We start from the raw sequence: 17,916 nt of genomic DNA, 5'->3' as shown, positions 1-17,916 counted from the left end.
TCATCATCTATGGCAGCGGTTTCAGTTCCATTTGTGTGTCAGTATCACCACTGGAACTTTAAAACAAATATACATGTCGGGCTGTCCATCCTCAAAGATTCAGTAGGTGTAGGGTGGGCCACATATTGGTATTTTTTAAAAAGCCCCTCAGATAATTCTAATTAGAAACCAGGCTGAATGACGCTGAACTAGCACAGAAAGAAGAGCTGGTCTAATTAGATTCTACTGGAAATTTGAAGGAAGAAACATGGAACAAATTTTATAATGAAGAGTGGAATGGAGAGTGACAGAAGCTCATGAGATTGAAGGAGAGCTATGGAAAGTCAAAGGCACATATCATCTGAAGTTACCAGGGAGCAAAGAAAATGTGATTAGTGATGAGGTTGGTCATTAGAGAGAATGGAGTTGATGTGTACAGAGAAGCTGACACTACAGAGAGAGAGAGACAAAGAGAGAGATAAAGTGCCAAGGAGGAAAACAAGTAAACAGAACGAGCAGAGGCAGAGACAGAAACTAAAAGAGATAAATGAGACAGAGAGAAAGAGAGTGAGAAGCCTCTTTTGGAACCACCACCATCAGCCTAGAAACTTCTGTAGACTTCTCATTCATCATCCACATCAAATCTTGTCAATTCCACCTCAAAAAATCTCTTTGAAATGTGTCTCTTTGTCCTCTAAACCTACTGTCGATGCCTTGGTCCCAGCCTTCAACGCTTGCTGAGACTATGGTAAAAACTTCACTTCTGGTCTCTCTCCCTCTAAAATCCTCCTACCCCAGTCAATCCCCAACACAGATGCCAATCACATGACCTCATTCTCTCATTTATGAAGCAACAGGTCTTCCTGATCTGGCTGAACTTGCCTCACCTCATTAAAACATGTATCCTCCTCCAGACCTCACACTCCTGCCACAGCAGATCTGGCCCTTACCTTTGTAAAAGTGGTTCCCTCAGCCTTCTCTTTTGTTTTTGGTAATGTCCTACTGGGTCTTCAAAACCTAGTTCAAAAATACTTCAGTGATGCTTTTTCACCTCCTTCAGGCAGTGTTAGCTTATTACAAAGCTCCTACCTCCCCCGTTATACCCTGAGCTCCTCAATGAGGAGGACTCTCCTATTTACCTCTGAATTCCCGGGGCCCCAAATGCACAGGGTGGGTGCCAAATGAGAAATAAACTGGATTTGGGGACTTTTAGATAATGAAAGAGCAATAATTTGAGAGCCAAGTCATCGCTGGATGGGTAGACTAGCCACGTGTAGGATTCTGTATCCCTAGATTCTGCTCTTGGGGTTTCAATGTTTTGCCTTAGGCCAGTTTTCCTAAAGCTCCATGGAAACCTCAAGGCTTCTGAAGGTGACAGTTCTGAGATGCAAAAAGCAGATGGGGTGCAGTAGCCATTTGTCCATGTGGGTAGTTGGATTGCAAGAACAGTTTCCTTCCTTTTTACTTGGAATCCTAAGAAAATGTCTCAATAGGGAAACTCAATCTTGAAAAGGGAGGAGATAGAGACATGTATTAACTCATTCTCTGTGACCTGAACCACTTAGAGCCTCCAACAAAGCTTGGGTGGAGGGGTGGGGAGTGGGGGGATCTGAGTACAACCAGTGTTGCAGCAATTACTCTGATGCAGAAAGGCACTTGCAAAAAGCAATTTAAAAGACCAGCTTTCATTTTGTATATTTTGTTTCCCTTGACAGGGTTGACAAATGGACTAAGAGTTTTGCTCACTAGAGGAAGCTCAGTAGCATATATCAGGGCAACTAACTTGGAAACCTCTAGCGGATGAGCATGATTCAGGGGTCTGTTGAATGTTAATTCGAGGACTCTCATGAGCCCTGGTCACTTCCATTGGCTGAAAAAATATTTTAAAATCTTGACTTGTGTGCTAAGTTTTCATTTTGGTCGTGACTCCCACTTGAGTCACTTGGTATTAGACAGAAAAGGCGTAGGAAGGGGCAGATCCGTGCCAATTGAAAGGAGAGAGGCTAGTCTGGGCAGAGCATTTCGTAGGATGTAGATTTGAGTGTAAGCCAACCATGTTTAAAATCCTCATTCTTGTAAGCTAGCACATGACCTCTCCATTAGGGGGAGGAGAGTCCAGAGGTACATATTTGCTGTCTGAAGTGGCCTGTGCAATTCATCTAGAAACCTGCATCACTATGAACCTGAAATTAATCATAGCGATGAACAAGAACATGCCGGGGCACAGAGGTCAGTTTCGTTTGATAAGAGTGGAATGCGTGGTCTAGCTGGGAATGTGCTGACATTTGTTACATTCAGGAAAATTCTACACAGCCTCTCTCTCTGGAGAGGATTCCTGGAAAAGGAAAGGGCTCCCTGTGAGGCCGTAAGAATGAGGACCCCCTCAAAGCCCTGGCTTTTGATGCTGTCCAGAATCACAGTGATCCTAACACCCTAACACCATCCGATGCTGCTGTTTTTCATCCTGCAAGAGAAAACATCTCTCCATCCATGCCTGCGGGGTTTCCTGTGTTTGTCCAAATCATGTTAGAAGCAGAATGCCTAGTTAGTAATCAAGCACCAGTTGGAGCTGTTTCCTACCCAACGTATGGTTTTAATTTTGAAGCTTTCCATTCCATTGTTCTTTAGCACAGTGAATGGCTTATAACCCAGCTAACTGCATCTCCCAGTTTGGACTGGGAAACCAAGTGTAATTCTGGCTTAGACTTCAAGCAGACTAGAGCCACATTTTGTTGGTTTTTGTTGCTACTGTTGTTAGTTTTTGAAAGAAGCGAGGACAGAACAAAGCAGCAGTGGGAATGGCATTTGAAGTTTGCTTTCGGTGTTTTGGAAAAATATGCCACTATCCCTACAAAAGATGTTGCCTTCAAAATGTGAAAGAAAGAACTCCTTACTGTTTCAAGCTGGTTCTTGAAACTGAGTTGTTTAGGGAGCAGTAGAAATCTGGTAAGGGATCGTAGACTTAAGGAGGTGAGAGACAATGGGAAAAGTCATCAAATGTAATTCTTTGTTTTAATAAGACCATAATTTGTAGTTTTCTTTTGAAGTGATGCAGTTCAGAAACAGGTATTGTAGATGAATCTGGGTCTCTGTACATCTCTGTTTCCGTATCTTCTAACCCACGTTCACAAATTCTACTCTCACTTCTCTGAAGATGACTTTTGAATCTGTGAGTGCAGAGGAATTGGCATCAAACAGAACTGGGTTAAAAATCTCAGTTTTATCGCTTAATTGCCATTTGACCTTGCATAGTTTACTTGAATCCTCTGACCCTCAGTCTCCTCATTTATAATATGGGAATAATAGCTATCTCGCAGGGATGATTTTAAGACTAAATGAGATAATGCTCTTACTTAGATAATGCACACAACTCTTTTAAAGTAAAAAAATTTGGTAAAGTTCAGTGTTTACTTAAGTTATTTTTATCATAATATTATTTAAGTACACACATAAAATTAAAACTAGGTAAAAACACCTTAGAAATATATTCATCTCTACTTTTCACCATATACAAAACAGATTTTTTAAATTAAATTCAATAAAAATATAATCCACAAAATTCAATTTAACAACAAATTTAATATAATGGATGTAGTTTTACTGAAATTAAATGCATTTCCAATGTGACGCTGACACAGTTACATGAAGATTCATGTGAGTTCAGCAAGTCTATAACATCCGGTTACAATGCACATGTCCCAGGAATTCAGTTAGTCCCCAAACAGATCTCCCAGCCTGTTTGCCATGGCATAATGGGTTGTCAGGTAGTATTTCTCCAACTCTATCTTAAATTATTGCTTGTGCTAAAGAGGGATGTTTTTTACCCAGCTACTTACACGACCAAGCAGGGACACTGGGGACCCCCCAGGCCAAGCTCAGTCTGAGGGAACCTTTGCCTTGTTTTTCAATTGTAAACCATTTTATAGAAAACTATACTTGAGTGGGCTTAGAGTCCCACACCCCTCTAAAATCCACTGAGAAATCTTCAACAGAGGAGTCATATGTTAACTTTATCTTTTAGGAGGATCACTTTGACAGCAGTTTTGAGGATGGGTCGAAGTGGCTGAGAATTAAGTCAGGGGAAGCCAGTGGGTCATAGAAATACCCGAAACTCATGAGCCTGATGTTCAAAACATCACACTTTGACTATTCACCAGCTTTATCCACTTTTTGTTAATACGAGGCTTCTGCTCCCATCAATGAGCCTTGCTTTACCCTCCTTGAGCACACTGCGTTTTTCTGTCTATTCAGCCTTTACTAACACCTTTCTCGTTACTTATAACATCTTCTCTCAGCCTCTATCAAAAGTCATAACGACTCTTTAAGGTCCATCACCTCCATCCAGTCTTACTTAGTTTCTTCAAACTACCTAATATGAATCACAAATTACCTTGGATTGAGGTACTTAGTTCAATACTATGAGTTGTCTCTTCCAGCAATCAGGAACAAATTTGACAGTAGGAATGTTTCTTGCGCACAATATCTCACTGGTTTTAGCTTGCTACAGCTCATTGTTCAGTGTTGGTTTTCAGTAATTTACTGAATTAATAGATGAATAAACTACCCTCTGACTCATCTTGTAGATACCTGTCTATAGGTCTAAGGAAATTACACAGTAACTGCTTAAAAGGTATTCAAACTGGATGTTTTACATTAAGTTCATAAGTGAAAGGTGAGAGTTCATTTAAGATATAGAAGTTTGTTAGAGATCTTCAAATTAAGCTTATTTAATGTTATTTTGCAAAAGAACATGTACAATAATGAAAGCCACAGAAAATGGGAGGTAGGAACATGTTTTCAAGTTTACTGATTTATAAAGAAAGTAAAAATAGAAGTGAACAATGAAAAGACTGAAATAATTTTTTTCTCCATATGATTTGTTTTACCTTTGTTTTACTTCTGATCTTAAAAACAAAGTTGCAGATAAAAGCACTGGTCAGTAATATATTGAAACTGTATAAAGCAATAAATAAAAAAAAATACTTTAGGAGGTCAAGGTCTACAGACAAGGCTGGAATTATACTTTAACCATAAGTTAAAAAAATTAAAAAGAAACCAAATCATAATTGAAAGAGCTGTTTAAGACATTAATTCTTTTTTGAAATTTTGTCCTAGTATATACCAAGTCTTCAAGTAATGGAAAAAAAGTAACCAGGACTTAGTTACATCTTAATTGTTATTTCTTTGAAAAAATTTTTAATAGAAAAGTCAGTACTGATTAGATCATAATTGCAATGCTTCCTGATACAGCTATTGTCATTGGAGAAAAACCTAACCAACTTTTTATCATTTTTATTTTCTTTATACCTAGTAAGGTGTCTTGAAAAAACCGGCATCTGATAAGTGTTTGTCGAATGAGTGAGTGAATAAATGAAGAATGAATAAATAATAATGTGTGAAGCAGTCATTTAGTGATAGCTCATTGAATGGTGGGCACAGAGTCTCAGAGGAACTGAACAATCTTCACAGGGCCATGCTTGAACATTCAATTTTTAAGGGACAGGAAATGCAGAACATCTCAGATTATCTTAAGTCTCTTGTGTTCAGACCCCTGGTATAAGCTGTGTCTGCAGTTCTGGTCTCTATCTACCTTATGTGGACCTTGAGACCCCAGTCCAGTCATGGCATCTTTAGCTTGGCTGTGTACTTTGCACTTCTGGTCCCAGCTCTGACTCACAGATATAATTTACTTATCATTTGTCAATAAGTTAAAATATTAGATTGGTCGAAGGGAAAATGTTGTTTATGTAAAGTCAATATCTTGTTCCATTCACAATATTCACTGTGGTGATTTTTTTCCTTTGCTATAAAAGTTGAGCTTACAGGTCTTTAATTTTCAAAACTAAACTTTTTTCCTTTTTATTACATAACCATTTTATGTTGGCTTTTTTCCCAGTGTGCTGGCACTTCCTCAGTCTTCCATGAAGTGTTAAGGAATAACAGATGTAACCCTAAAAAACTTCAACCGATTCAGCAAGTTCTCTGTGAAGTAAGTCATAGTCCTTGTAAGTTTGAATACAGCTTCTTTATAAACAATCATCTACTGTTGGTCTCTTTTTCTCTTTCTGGGGCTCTCTGTCCTCATTTTTAGTCCACGGTTTGGTACTATTTTAATATTCTATCGATCAAAGTATAATGGCAGCTTCTGATAAAAATTCAGCTCCAAGCTGCTCAAGAAAAAAAGGAGGGAATTTATTTTCCAGGTTAACTGAGAAGTCCATTGGGCTTTAGATATGACTAGGTCCAGGGATACATCTTGGCTTTGTTTAATGACATCTTCCTTAGACAGGGGAAGAAGCCACCAAAAGCTCTAAGCTTACGTGATCCCTACCACTCACAGTCCCAAAAAAAGAGTCAGAAAGATTGACTGCTGTAATTGGCCATTCTGGGTCCCACTGTGAGTCCAAGAACACCAGACATCATGGGGAATAAAGTGCTTTTAGACTGAGACTTCTGAGTTCTTTACAACAAAGCCCAAAGTGGAATGGGAATCTGGCAAGCAGTCTCGATAGTTGTAGCCTCTCACCCCCAAGTATTATAAAATCTACTTTGAGAATTTGAATTAGCCATGTATTTGAAATTGAGAAGAAAATATACCCAGGAACAAGGCAGACTCTCCAGTTAAAATAAAGACCCAAGCCTAGGGGTGAGAAACCAAACATTTCAGCTGTGCTATTGAATAAATTCAGTCAAGTGAATAAATAAACCCAAAACAATAGCCCTTTCTGAGCCAGAGTTTACACAATACAGTACACAGCAAAGGTGAAAGACTGCAGACAGTAGGAGTCTCTAGAACTTGTTCCCTGTGTTGGCCTTGTCTTATCAAGGTGTTCTCAGTGGTAACCTGACCTTGAGTTTTACGCAGGCATCATTTACAAGAGTTAATTACCTTCAACCAGATAACTACATTGGTTATCTCCAAAGGAAAGAGCAGCACTGTGTTGGAAGCTCCTGTGTAAGGAATTAAGTAGGGCATGAGTACAGCCAACTAAAACAGATTTAGTGCTCTGTCAGTATTGCCAGAGAAGACAACAAAGTCAGTGCAGTTCTTTCTACTTGGCCCTTTGCCTCAAATGAAGTGTGAGATTCCCTATCTGGGGATTCTGCCCTTTGCTGGAAAGATGAGTTGACTGGATGATCTAATCGTTTTTTCTACCTTTGCCAACCGCTGTATGTAATCCTTTGTTATCATTATTAAGCAACACCCAGCGGCTTTCTCTGGGAATGGCATAGGAAGTTAGAAATACAAACACAGGGAATACAGCTTTCCTCTATGATGTCAGCTTCTGTTTTAGTTTAAATATTTTTAGAGGATATCCCAGTTAAGCCAGACATCTTGTTTACAATGGGGCAGCATTGTAGAGTGTGGGCAAGAGGACAATACACTTATAGTACAAGTTACCACTGTGCAGTCATGTCAAAGTTTCATGTTACATCTGATTAACTGGCTGTTTCTCATACGGCCAGACATGACAAGTTTCTCCACACTGAAAGAGTCTGTAGACTGAATGCCATCTAAAAAGAATTTGAATAGAAAGCTCATTAGTACGTTACCATGGATCTTGGTTATTCTGAGAATGAATGTCATTTTTATTAATTAACCTTTTATATCATAACTGCACTTGATAAAGATGACTTCTGTCATCATAATTTCCTTGTGGATTTTTCTACTCTTTGTAGCAATGAGGAAGAGAATGCAGAGGCCTCGCCTTTTTATGAGAAGTAAATTGGATTATTAGAGAACAGTCTCTAGAAAAACCAACCAACCAATCAACCAATGAACCAACAACCAACCAACCAACCAACCAATGAGCAGTTGTGACTCTAGAATTTCTATACAGATAAGACTTAAGAGTGGCAACTTATTTGGAAGTTTCGGCCAGGGTACTTGTCTAGAAGGTGCATTTGCATAGCAAGTATACCATCTTTACTCAGATGATATGTTTTTTAGGGAGTGGTTGGTGAATGTTATAAAGAGGCAAGAGATCCCTGATCTCTTGGCATTACCACTCTGTGTAAAGAAACCTAAATAAATAAAGTACAAACAAAAACTTCTATCTAAATTGACCAAATTCCTGGCTCAGATCTCTCCTCGGTGTGAACTTGACCATGCCATCACTCAGGTATTCAGCTTAAGCAAAGCCAAAAATAAATCCTTACTTACAACCCTTTGACCTAAGCATCGTTCACACCCCCTCTTCTTTCCCCCACATCCATCCTGCTGTAAAGTATTATCCAACAACTTGCCACAGCCATAGAACAAATCGGTGGGTCTAGTAAACCCTGTGATATCTCAGAGATAAGGCCATTCTACAATCACAGATGACAAAAGCCTAGAAAATAATACTCGTCTCATTTAAATGTGAAAGGAACTCCTTTACAGGTAACTCAGAAGCCTCCATTTTTCAGTCAGTCTGTGATTTGGCTTCCCTGTGAGAATAGTGCCCTCTGGTGCTTGTTTAATGTTCTAGTCTGCAAACTAGCTTAGGAAAAGAAAACCTTTACAACTTGAACATGAAAAGGTTGATGTAATAGAACTGGCTGTTCTTAAAAAAAGCACTTTTCCATTAAAAACTGTGCTCTTAACTTTATGTTAGACTTTTATGCTCCAATATAGCATAAAACAAAGAACGTGGTAGTTCACACAGAAAGAGCAACGTAGGCCATAGCCAAACATGTTTGTGAAGTCAAATAATTCTTCAGAGAAAGAAGATAGCAACCCTTCATTTTTAAGATTTAGTTCATTATTTTCACAACCAATCGAGCTACAGACATAGGTTCACCAACCATGGAAGCAACTAAGATGATTTTTGGTTTAGTTTGGTTTTGGACTGCATAGCCCTTGGTAATTTCTCTATATGGAAAAATGTTATACTCTACTAATGACAGTTGTATTTTTTTTTCCATGAATCAGGTATTTATTACGGGGGGGTTATTTTCTTTTGGAATTTTTATTTATTATTCTTATTTTATTTCACTTAAATTTGAATTATTTTATTTGCTTGTATCAAGGAATTCCAAGCTGGTGAAGATCTGATAGAGGTCTTTCTGTTTGTTTGTTTGTTTGTTTTTTAAGAACAAACGAATAAGAAGAGAGAAAGCAGCTGTAAGATATGAACTTTCAAAATACTTACATTCATCCATTTTGTTCTATAGGGTAATATTTGCCTTGGTTCTTGTCTTCCCTTTCTCTCTCTTTTTTGGAGATCCTCCAGTAGATAATGTAGATAGTGTGTGGAATGACTGAGGCTGGGAAATGTCGCTGTAGAACACAGAAGGCACACTAGCAGCATTCACACCTATAAATGTGTATTATCTGGTTAGACAGTAAGTCTGTACTGTGTTTTGTGGGGTGTACATGTGGTTAAATTTTTAACATCATGCCAACATTTGAAATTCAAGAGATTTTTTTTTCTCTACAATCCAGATTTTCAGCTTCTCCTGAAAGATGTGAGGGAAAAAAAAGACTTTCAGGTACCTGTTAGGTTCTCCACAAGCTAGCTCATTATCTGCCTACCCCGGAAGGCCTCTGAGTTCACAGCACTGGATTTACAGTCATTCTTCATTAAATGGCTTTATGTTTATATACAGACCACTGGATGCCGGTGCTGAACTTCCAAAATACTCATCCAAAGCCCTATCGGTTCCCTCCCACTCGCTTACTTTGCTTCCTCCAACCACAAAACCAAATTTCATTCTGTCCCTTTGCACTTTTTTCCCACAGAAAGGCTCATGGCCTTTCTAGATGATGCACCTTCTAACATCTCCATCCACCTCTCCCCGTAGTGACTCTCACCTTGAAGCATCTGGATCAGAGGTACAGAAGTAATTATACTGTGACTACGCAAAAGGAAGATACTGAAGTTTCCATCCAGGACCTCAGATGTCCCACAAAGTATCTTAGAATTAGAAAAACAAAAAACAAAAAACATCTTTTCCTTCAATTGGATGTGACCTTGCACTGATGCTCATATCTAGGAAATTGGAGCAGTTTAAATTTCAGTCCTCACTCATCCTCCAGACCACTCATGCTGTGCAGTAAACAAACTGAACAACTATCTCAGAGACTCTGGTACCAACTGACCTTGTTTATAATGATTCTTTTATAGCATCCATTGTTCAGATTATTTTTCTTACTGTCCAGAAGGATACCAATCTTAGCTCTGCATCAGTGTCTTATCTTCTTATTAAATTTATTGGGGTGACATTGAGTAATAACATTATATAAGTTTCAAGTATACAATTCAATAATACATCATCTGTATATAGCATTGTGTGCTCACTACCCAAAGTCTAGTCTCCCTCTGTCACTATATATTTGACCCCTTTTACCCCCTTCACCCTCCCCCTTTCTCTTCTGGTAATCGCCCTGTGTTGTCTGTGTCTAGGCAAGATAAACATCATTTTCCTTCCATCTGCCTGCATACAGTTCTTTCATCCATCACTTTTTTTCTGTTGTTGTTAACTATATCTCCTGCATTTTCTGACTACTTTGTTCATATTAGTCTTTAACTCTCTGGAATTCCTGTGGCACATATGCTAAACATTGTAGTTCAACTGAGCTCTTATTAGTTTAAAATGCTTATTTTGTTTTCACTACCAATTTGATATTTCCTCAAGCAGATTCCTCTTTAAATCGTTCTCATTGTGATGAGTACAATCTATAAGCTCAACAAATATTTCAAATTGAATTGAATGAATTTCCAAACAGGTATACAGCCCCAGCATCTAAATGAATCTCTGGAGAGTTCTGCTTTGGACATGATAGATTAACAGGAATTAAGGTTGCCTGGTAAAACTCAAGAAGCTCCATTAAATTTGAATTTCAGGTATACTATAAGTATAGATCATACATATACTAAAAAAGTATTCGTTGTTGGTCTGCCATTCATATTGGGTCAACAAAATGCGAGACCTATTAATCTAATAAAATCAAACATAGACATTACAAGAAAAGAAAGCTGTTGTTGTTAACTATCAATCAATATTTGTTGATTGTTGTTAACTACACATCAATATTTCTCATAAAATCAAACATAGACATTACAAGAAAAGAAAGCTACACATCAATATTTCTCGTGAAAATGGAGGCAATTTAAATACAGCAAATATATACAAAGGAATATACATCACAACCAAGTGGGGTTTATTCCAAGAATGCAAGACTAGCTTAAATTTGAAAAATCAGTGTGATTCATCACAGTAACAGAATGAACAAGAAAGAACATGAAAAATGTAAAAACTCTATATTTGACAAAATTCCACACTCGATTACAGTAAACACCCCTCACCCCTAAGGAATAGAAGTGAATTTTCTTAGCCTAATAAAGGACATGTATGAAAAACTTATAGCTAACATTATACTTAATGGTGAGAAACTGAATGTCTTTCTTCCAAGATGAAGAGCAAGGCAAGAATGTCCCCTCTCATCATTCATTAGCATTGCACTGGAAGTCCTAGCTTGTGTAATAAGGCAAGAAAAAGAAATAAAAGACATACAGATTGGAAAAAACAACATAAAACAGTCTTTATTCACAGATTGTATGATCGTGTATGCAGACAATTACAAAGAATCTAAAGAAATGCTAACCGGAACTAAAAGGCGGAGAGACTAGCAAGGTCACAGAACACAATGTCAGTACACAAAAGTTAATTTCATGCAGAGAAAAAGGAACGCTTATGCACTGCTGGTGGGACTGCAAATTGGTACAGCCACTATGGAAAACAGTATGGAGGCTTCTCAAAAAACTAAGAATTGATCTACCATATGATCTAGCAATCCCTCTACTGGGTATTTACCCCAAAGACTTGAAAACCCATATCCAAAAAGATATTTGCACACCGATGTTCATAGCAGCATTATTCACAGTGGCCAGGACATGGAAGCAACTGAAGTATTCTACGATAGATGATTGGCTAAAGAAGCTGTGGTACATGTATATAATGGAATATTACTCAGCCATAAGAAGAGATGAAATACTACCATTAGCAACAACATGGATGGACCTCAAGATAATCATGCTAAGCAGAATAAGCCAGACGGAAAAACTTGAAAATCATATGCTATCACTTATATGTGGGATATAAACCTAAAAGCAACGAATGAGCAGGACAAACAAACAGAGACTTGTGGACATGGATTATAGGCTAGTGGTTACCAGAGGACTATCGACTAGTGGTTACTAGTGGGGTGGAGGCCGTGGTGGGCAGGAGGTAGATAGGGTAAAAGGAGTCAAATATAGGGTTTAGGGAGAGAATGAAGTGGGTAAAGGGGATCAAATATATGGTAGCTGAAGGAAACTGGACTTTGGGTGGTAAACACACAATAGAATATACAGATGTCAAATCATAATGTACACTTGAAAATTATATAATTGTACCAACCAATGTTACCCCAATAAACTTAATTAAAAATTGTTTAAAAGAGTTAGTTTCAATGAGCTAGAATTTGAATTTAAAAAATATCACTTATATTTGCATCACCCCCTCCCCCAAAGAAAAGAGAGAGAGAGAGAGAGAGAAGTAATTTGGCATAAATCTAACAAAAATGTGTAGAATTTGAATACAAAATACTAATAAAAGAAATCAAAAACTCAAATAAATGGAAAGATATACCACACTTCTTTTTAATACTTATTTCTTTCATTTCTTTCAATACCACCACAAGAAAAACCATACAGGTTATTCATGAAGCCTGGGGAACGGAGGGGACATGCAACAGAGACAAAAAAATAACTTGATATAGATCATTAGACATGTCTTTTGGGCCCACCACTAGAAATTTCCCGCTGACTCCCTTTATTGGACAAGTTTTGTGCCATATTTTCTTCTCTCTCCCATCCTTTCCCCTATTCAATTCCCTTTGTATCTTCTTCTTTCCCTTCTTCTTTTCGCTCTTATCTACTCCATTCTCCCAATTTCTTTTATGTCTTTAAATGGAGTACATTAGCTGTCTTTTTAGTTTTCTTTTGCCAATTCAATTCGCTTAATTAATGTCTTTTCTTAAGCTAAGATAGTTCTCTACCTAAAATATTTGGGAGAATGGGAGAATGAGAAAAGAGAGAAAAGATAACTTCTTCAACTTGGTGTTCAGATAGAACTGATGTACGTTAAATCATTATATCAATTTATATAACTATAGATAAATCACCAGGCACTAAGATGAACACTGAAACACAAAGAAAAATAACATATAATCTTGATCCTTTAAATATTCGGTTCAGAGAAAGAGAACAATATATGAAAAATACATAAAATAGAATAAGGTGGTTAAGGGCTATTTAAGATCAGACAAACAATTTTTTTTATGAAGAGTCTACAATTCAGGTATCTTAGCCCGCTGTCAAGCCTTATTTTCTAATGTGTGGTTCTTTCCACCTTATGTACAATATAAACAATGTACTATACAACCACATAATTTGCTAAATGTTTTGGAACCCTATTGGCAATGTGTCTACCATCATGATTCACTGGGGACTTTTAAACGTATGGGTAATTGTCCATATGCTCCAAGGGAAAGCTGGAGAATTAGAGTATATGTATCTCTAATCAATAGACTATGCAATGAGCTTCTCTATTTTGGAATTCACATTTATATTCTTAAACTTACTTATTCCATAGCTGTCTAAGAAATTTATTGCTTTTCTTATAAAAGCAGGTAAGATTTTTCATAAAGGTGAATAGTTTCAAGCATTGTTTCCGGAGTCAGATATTCCTGAGTTTGTATCCTGAGTCTGCCCCCTAGCATCTGATTAACATTGACAAGGTCCTCCAGCCTCATTAAGCCTAGTCTCCTTGTCTGTCAGCTGGAGATGAGAATGATACCTAATCCCATGGTGTATTATGAAGTTCTCAGCATTGTCCGGCATTGAGTTAGAGTTGAAGTGCTATTACTGAAAAGAATGCTGATTCGTAAATTGCAATGTTTCTGAAGCAGCAGTAGAGGGAGCACTGTCACTGGGGACTGGATTTGAGAACACTAACTTTAGATATTAAACCCTATGTACAAGACATTGTCTCTATTCTGATGGAGCTTGAACACCTGCACACAGATGAGCTGTTAAGACCCACGTCAGACTGTCTTGCCCAGAATAATCCTTTCTGTACCACTCATTTGGTACTACCACATGCCACCTTGGGATTCAGTGTATCTATGTATGTACGAGTTCTGTCTGTCCAGCATTCAACTCCAATTCACCCAGCTTCCTCAGGTCACATAAAAGAGGAAGCTTGGATAGGTAAAGTGCTGTCGCAAAAATGAAAATCAACAAATGTTTATATTGTTTGAACAAGAATTCAGAAGGCAAAGCTGGCTTACAACCTGCGGTAGGGAAAATGATATCCCTTCTCTTCCTTTCTCACTGCCTTCAAAATAAGCAGCTGTACTTAGCATAGTAGAAAATGCAGTCAGAACTTACTTTGAATCTCCTCTACTTCTGATTTATAAGTGTGAAACTGCCCATGTCACTTGACCTGTCTATATCATAAGATTTGAAACTTTATCTGTACCATGAGCGGGGAGGGAAGATGAGGTAAACCTAATGACCTCCAAAGTTCCTTACAACTTGGTTATTGTTATTCTGTTAATAATAGCTATTATTGAGTATTTTCTCTTATCTCATTCTTTATTCTAGATCTTTCGATCTAGCCAGCAATTTTGTGTGGGATATAATATCCCCATTTTTTATAGGGAGTTTAAGGCTCATAGAGTTAAGTATCTTAAAAATGGCAAAATCAGAACTAGAATCTATTTTTCTGCAAATGTATAACCTGAGATTTCCCTCTTATGATGGGGCAAAAAGAAAAAAAAAGTAGAAGTAAGACTTATAACCAGAGCAATTGAGGGATCACTTATAAGGAAGAAAGGAATCTGTGATGGCCTTTGAGTTTAGGAATTCATTTTAGGGTATTTTTGTTTGTTTTGCTTTGGGTTTTTTTTTCCTTTATTTTTTTCCCCCCAGCTTTGAGGGATTGGTGAGGCCAAAGCCAGTATAAAGCCAAGAAATTGGAGACCTAGCTATTTAGGTTGGATTCTAAGAAAGGGAAGCAAAGTGGACATAGAGGTACCCTTTCTCAGAAGCCTAGCTCAGTTCATGAAATAGGAAGGGAGAAATAGGTTTAAGACAAATGCTTTAACCAAGCAAATAATTATTCGTTTGGGTGGAGAGTCCCTTATGATATTTACTTCTGGGTAAACTGATTTTGGTGGATAAGATATGGTGGAATAGAGCAGAGATTTCGAAAGTGTTGTCTGCTGATCCAAGGGGTAGTTCCTAAGACCTTTTAAGGGTGTCTACGAAGTTAAATTTATTTTTATAATAATCCTGTTTTGCCTTTTCACTCTGTTGACATTTGCACTGATGATACCAAAGCTATGGGGGGTAATGTTTGTGCTGTAGAATGAACTAAGGCAATGATGCCAAATTATCCTAGTAGTCGTATTTTTCACCACTACAAACTTAAAAATTTTTAAATGCTAGTTTAAAAATTAAATGTATTGTTGATGAAGCAAGAAAATTAATATTATTAAATCTCAGACCTTGAATATATGTCTCCTTAATATTCTGTGTGATGAAATGGGAAGTACACTTATTAATGTATGATGATTGCCTCAAGGAAAGCACTTATATGATTGAGTTGCCCACAAACTGGCTAATTTTATTTTTCACAGAACACCGTTTTTATTTGAAAGAATGACTGACAAGCTATAGTTATTCAGACTTAGGTACTTGGAAAACATTTTTCTGAAAATGAACAATGTGAGACTGTCACCTCAAGGAAAACAATTGCTAATATCTGTTTCCAATAATAAATTTGGAACTTTCAACAAAAATTAGAATTCGGAAAGCTTGTATCCTTACTACAAGCTTAATAGCTTCTCAATACTTAAAATATTTTTCTTATGAGATCAGTGATGATATTAACTAATGTGATTTTCTGATATTGTATGAAGTATGTTGACATTTGGACGATCTGCATAGTTCAGTGAACCAGTATTTTCCAAGTGATCAATATGTGATATTACAGAATCACATGTGGGTAAACGTTGCATTCAAAATACAAGATACACCAATCGATATGGTAACAGCACTGAACATGTAAAGTTTGCTGACATGGCCTCGCCTTCCACAGTGAAACTAATCCTTAAACTACCACCTGTTGAATTTGGGTGTGGCATCAAAGAAGGATATCCACAGCATTTGAAAAGGCTATTAAAATGTTCTTCCCTTTTCCAGTTATATATGTTTGTGAGTCCAGATTTTCTTCAAATACTTCAACCAAAAATATTTTGTAACAGATCAAATACAGAAGCAAATATAAGAATCTAGCTGTCTTCTCTCAAGCCAGACATTGAAGAGATTTTTTAAAATGTAAATCAATACCACTCTTTCTCCTAATTTTTTGTGTCAAAAATATACTTGTTTTTCATTAAAAATGTTTATTTTAACACATAATGTGTTTATGATTATAATTTTAAATAAATAAAAATTTTAATTTGCTTTTCAGATTTAATTTTTAACATATTAAATAAATATTTAACAAAGGATAGTAATATATGAAATTTGTTTGGAGTAGTCAACAGTTTTTAAGGGTATAAAGGTATCATGAGACCTAACAGTCGGAGAACTGCTAGGGTAGTCCCAAGGTGAGATTCTTAAAAGGAAGAAAAGAACAAGCTCTCTGCTTTGTATAGCACTCAACAGTCAAATACAATGATGATAAAGACACGCAAAACCAATATGACTAACAATAAAGCAGGAAGTAGAAAGTGCTAAATGAGTGGTCTAGATCTGTGCTATCCAATAGGGCAGCCACCAGACACATGTGGCTGTTGAGCACTTGAAATGTGGCTGGCCCAAACTGAGATGTCCTGAAAGTACCAAATATGCACCAGACTTCAGGGATTTAGTATAAAATAAAGAATGCAAGTATCTTATTAATAACTTTTCATAGCGATTATATGCATGTATTGATTATATGCATGAATTATTCTGCATGTATTGGGTTATTTATAGTATTAAATTAATTCCACCTTTTCCTTTTTATATTTTTTTAATGAGGCTACCAGAAACTTACATATATGTGGCATGTATTTTATTTCTCTTGAACAGTGCTAGTTTGGATGGGAAATGTGATGAGAATTCAGAGCAAGGAAAAGTTGCTATGACTGGGATCATCAGTGAAATCTTCCTTGAGAAGGATATAGTTTCAAGAAATACACCAGTCAGGGGAAGAAACTGTAGATGAAGAGAACATCAAAACTGAAATACGAGAGATTAATCTAGGGAGCAGAGGAGGCTGGTCTGAGTCAGATCATGGGCTCCTATAGGGGACAGAAGTTTCCAGGATAGGTTGGGACCAAATTGTAGAGAACTTTGAATGCCAAGAATTTGTTCTTTTTCCTATACATGGATGACCGCTTCCCCAGATGAAAACTGGACTTTTCCTCATAGCTTATGGAATAGTCTGAATTGAGCACTTTTTTTCATTTAGGGACACAGCAGCCTAAGCTCCTGGAAAATGCCTGGTGGACAAGCAGCCAGGACTAGGCCTACCTGACCAGTGAATTTAGAGTGATGTCCAATGTGTGACTTCGGGTAGATTGACTTATTTTTTTCCAAAAGGGAGAAAGGGGTGGCACATTTAAGCAAATGATATTTATGTCACCTGGGAGAGGAGAAGAATCCTGACAGTGTAGATGTGTGATGGTTGATCAGGCATTTTACCTTCATATACAGTATTGCTCTAGGCATGTGCATTAGCAGATTGAGTCATTCTTTCTACCTCTTTCAGTCTACTTTTATTTTTGTCTTCATTTTCGTGAACATTTATGGAACTCTTGCTGTGTGTCAGGGGGTTAACAATCTAGCTTTAAGGAGATGAAATGAAAAGACCACTAAGAAGGAAGCTGAAACGTTTAGACTCTTAGCCAGGTTC

General features: G+C 37.2%; 1 protein-coding gene across 1 annotated transcript in view; it reads left to right on the top strand.

Moving 5' to 3' along the window:
• The first annotated feature begins 210 nt into the window (after nt 1-210).
• The window catches only part of STAT4 (signal transducer and activator of transcription 4), a 104,844-nt gene continuing 87,138 nt past the window's right edge, over nt 211-17,916 (top strand). Inside the window, exons 1-2 of the mRNA XM_006921295.2 lie at nt 211-329; nt 1,323-1,403. Of these exons, the coding sequence (XP_006921357.1) occupies nt 316-329; nt 1,323-1,403 (95 nt within the window). The 5' untranslated portion in view covers nt 211-315. The remainder of the gene's footprint in view (nt 330-1,322; nt 1,404-17,916) is intronic.

The sequence above is a fragment of the Pteropus alecto genome, unplaced genomic scaffold, assembly GCF_000325575.1.
Source record: "Pteropus alecto unplaced genomic scaffold, ASM32557v1 scaffold3, whole genome shotgun sequence".
Lineage (NCBI taxonomy): Eukaryota > Metazoa > Chordata > Mammalia > Chiroptera > Pteropodidae > Pteropus > Pteropus alecto.
The sequence above is the reverse complement of the archived record's forward strand: the minus strand, read 5'-3'. Positions and strand labels throughout refer to the sequence as shown.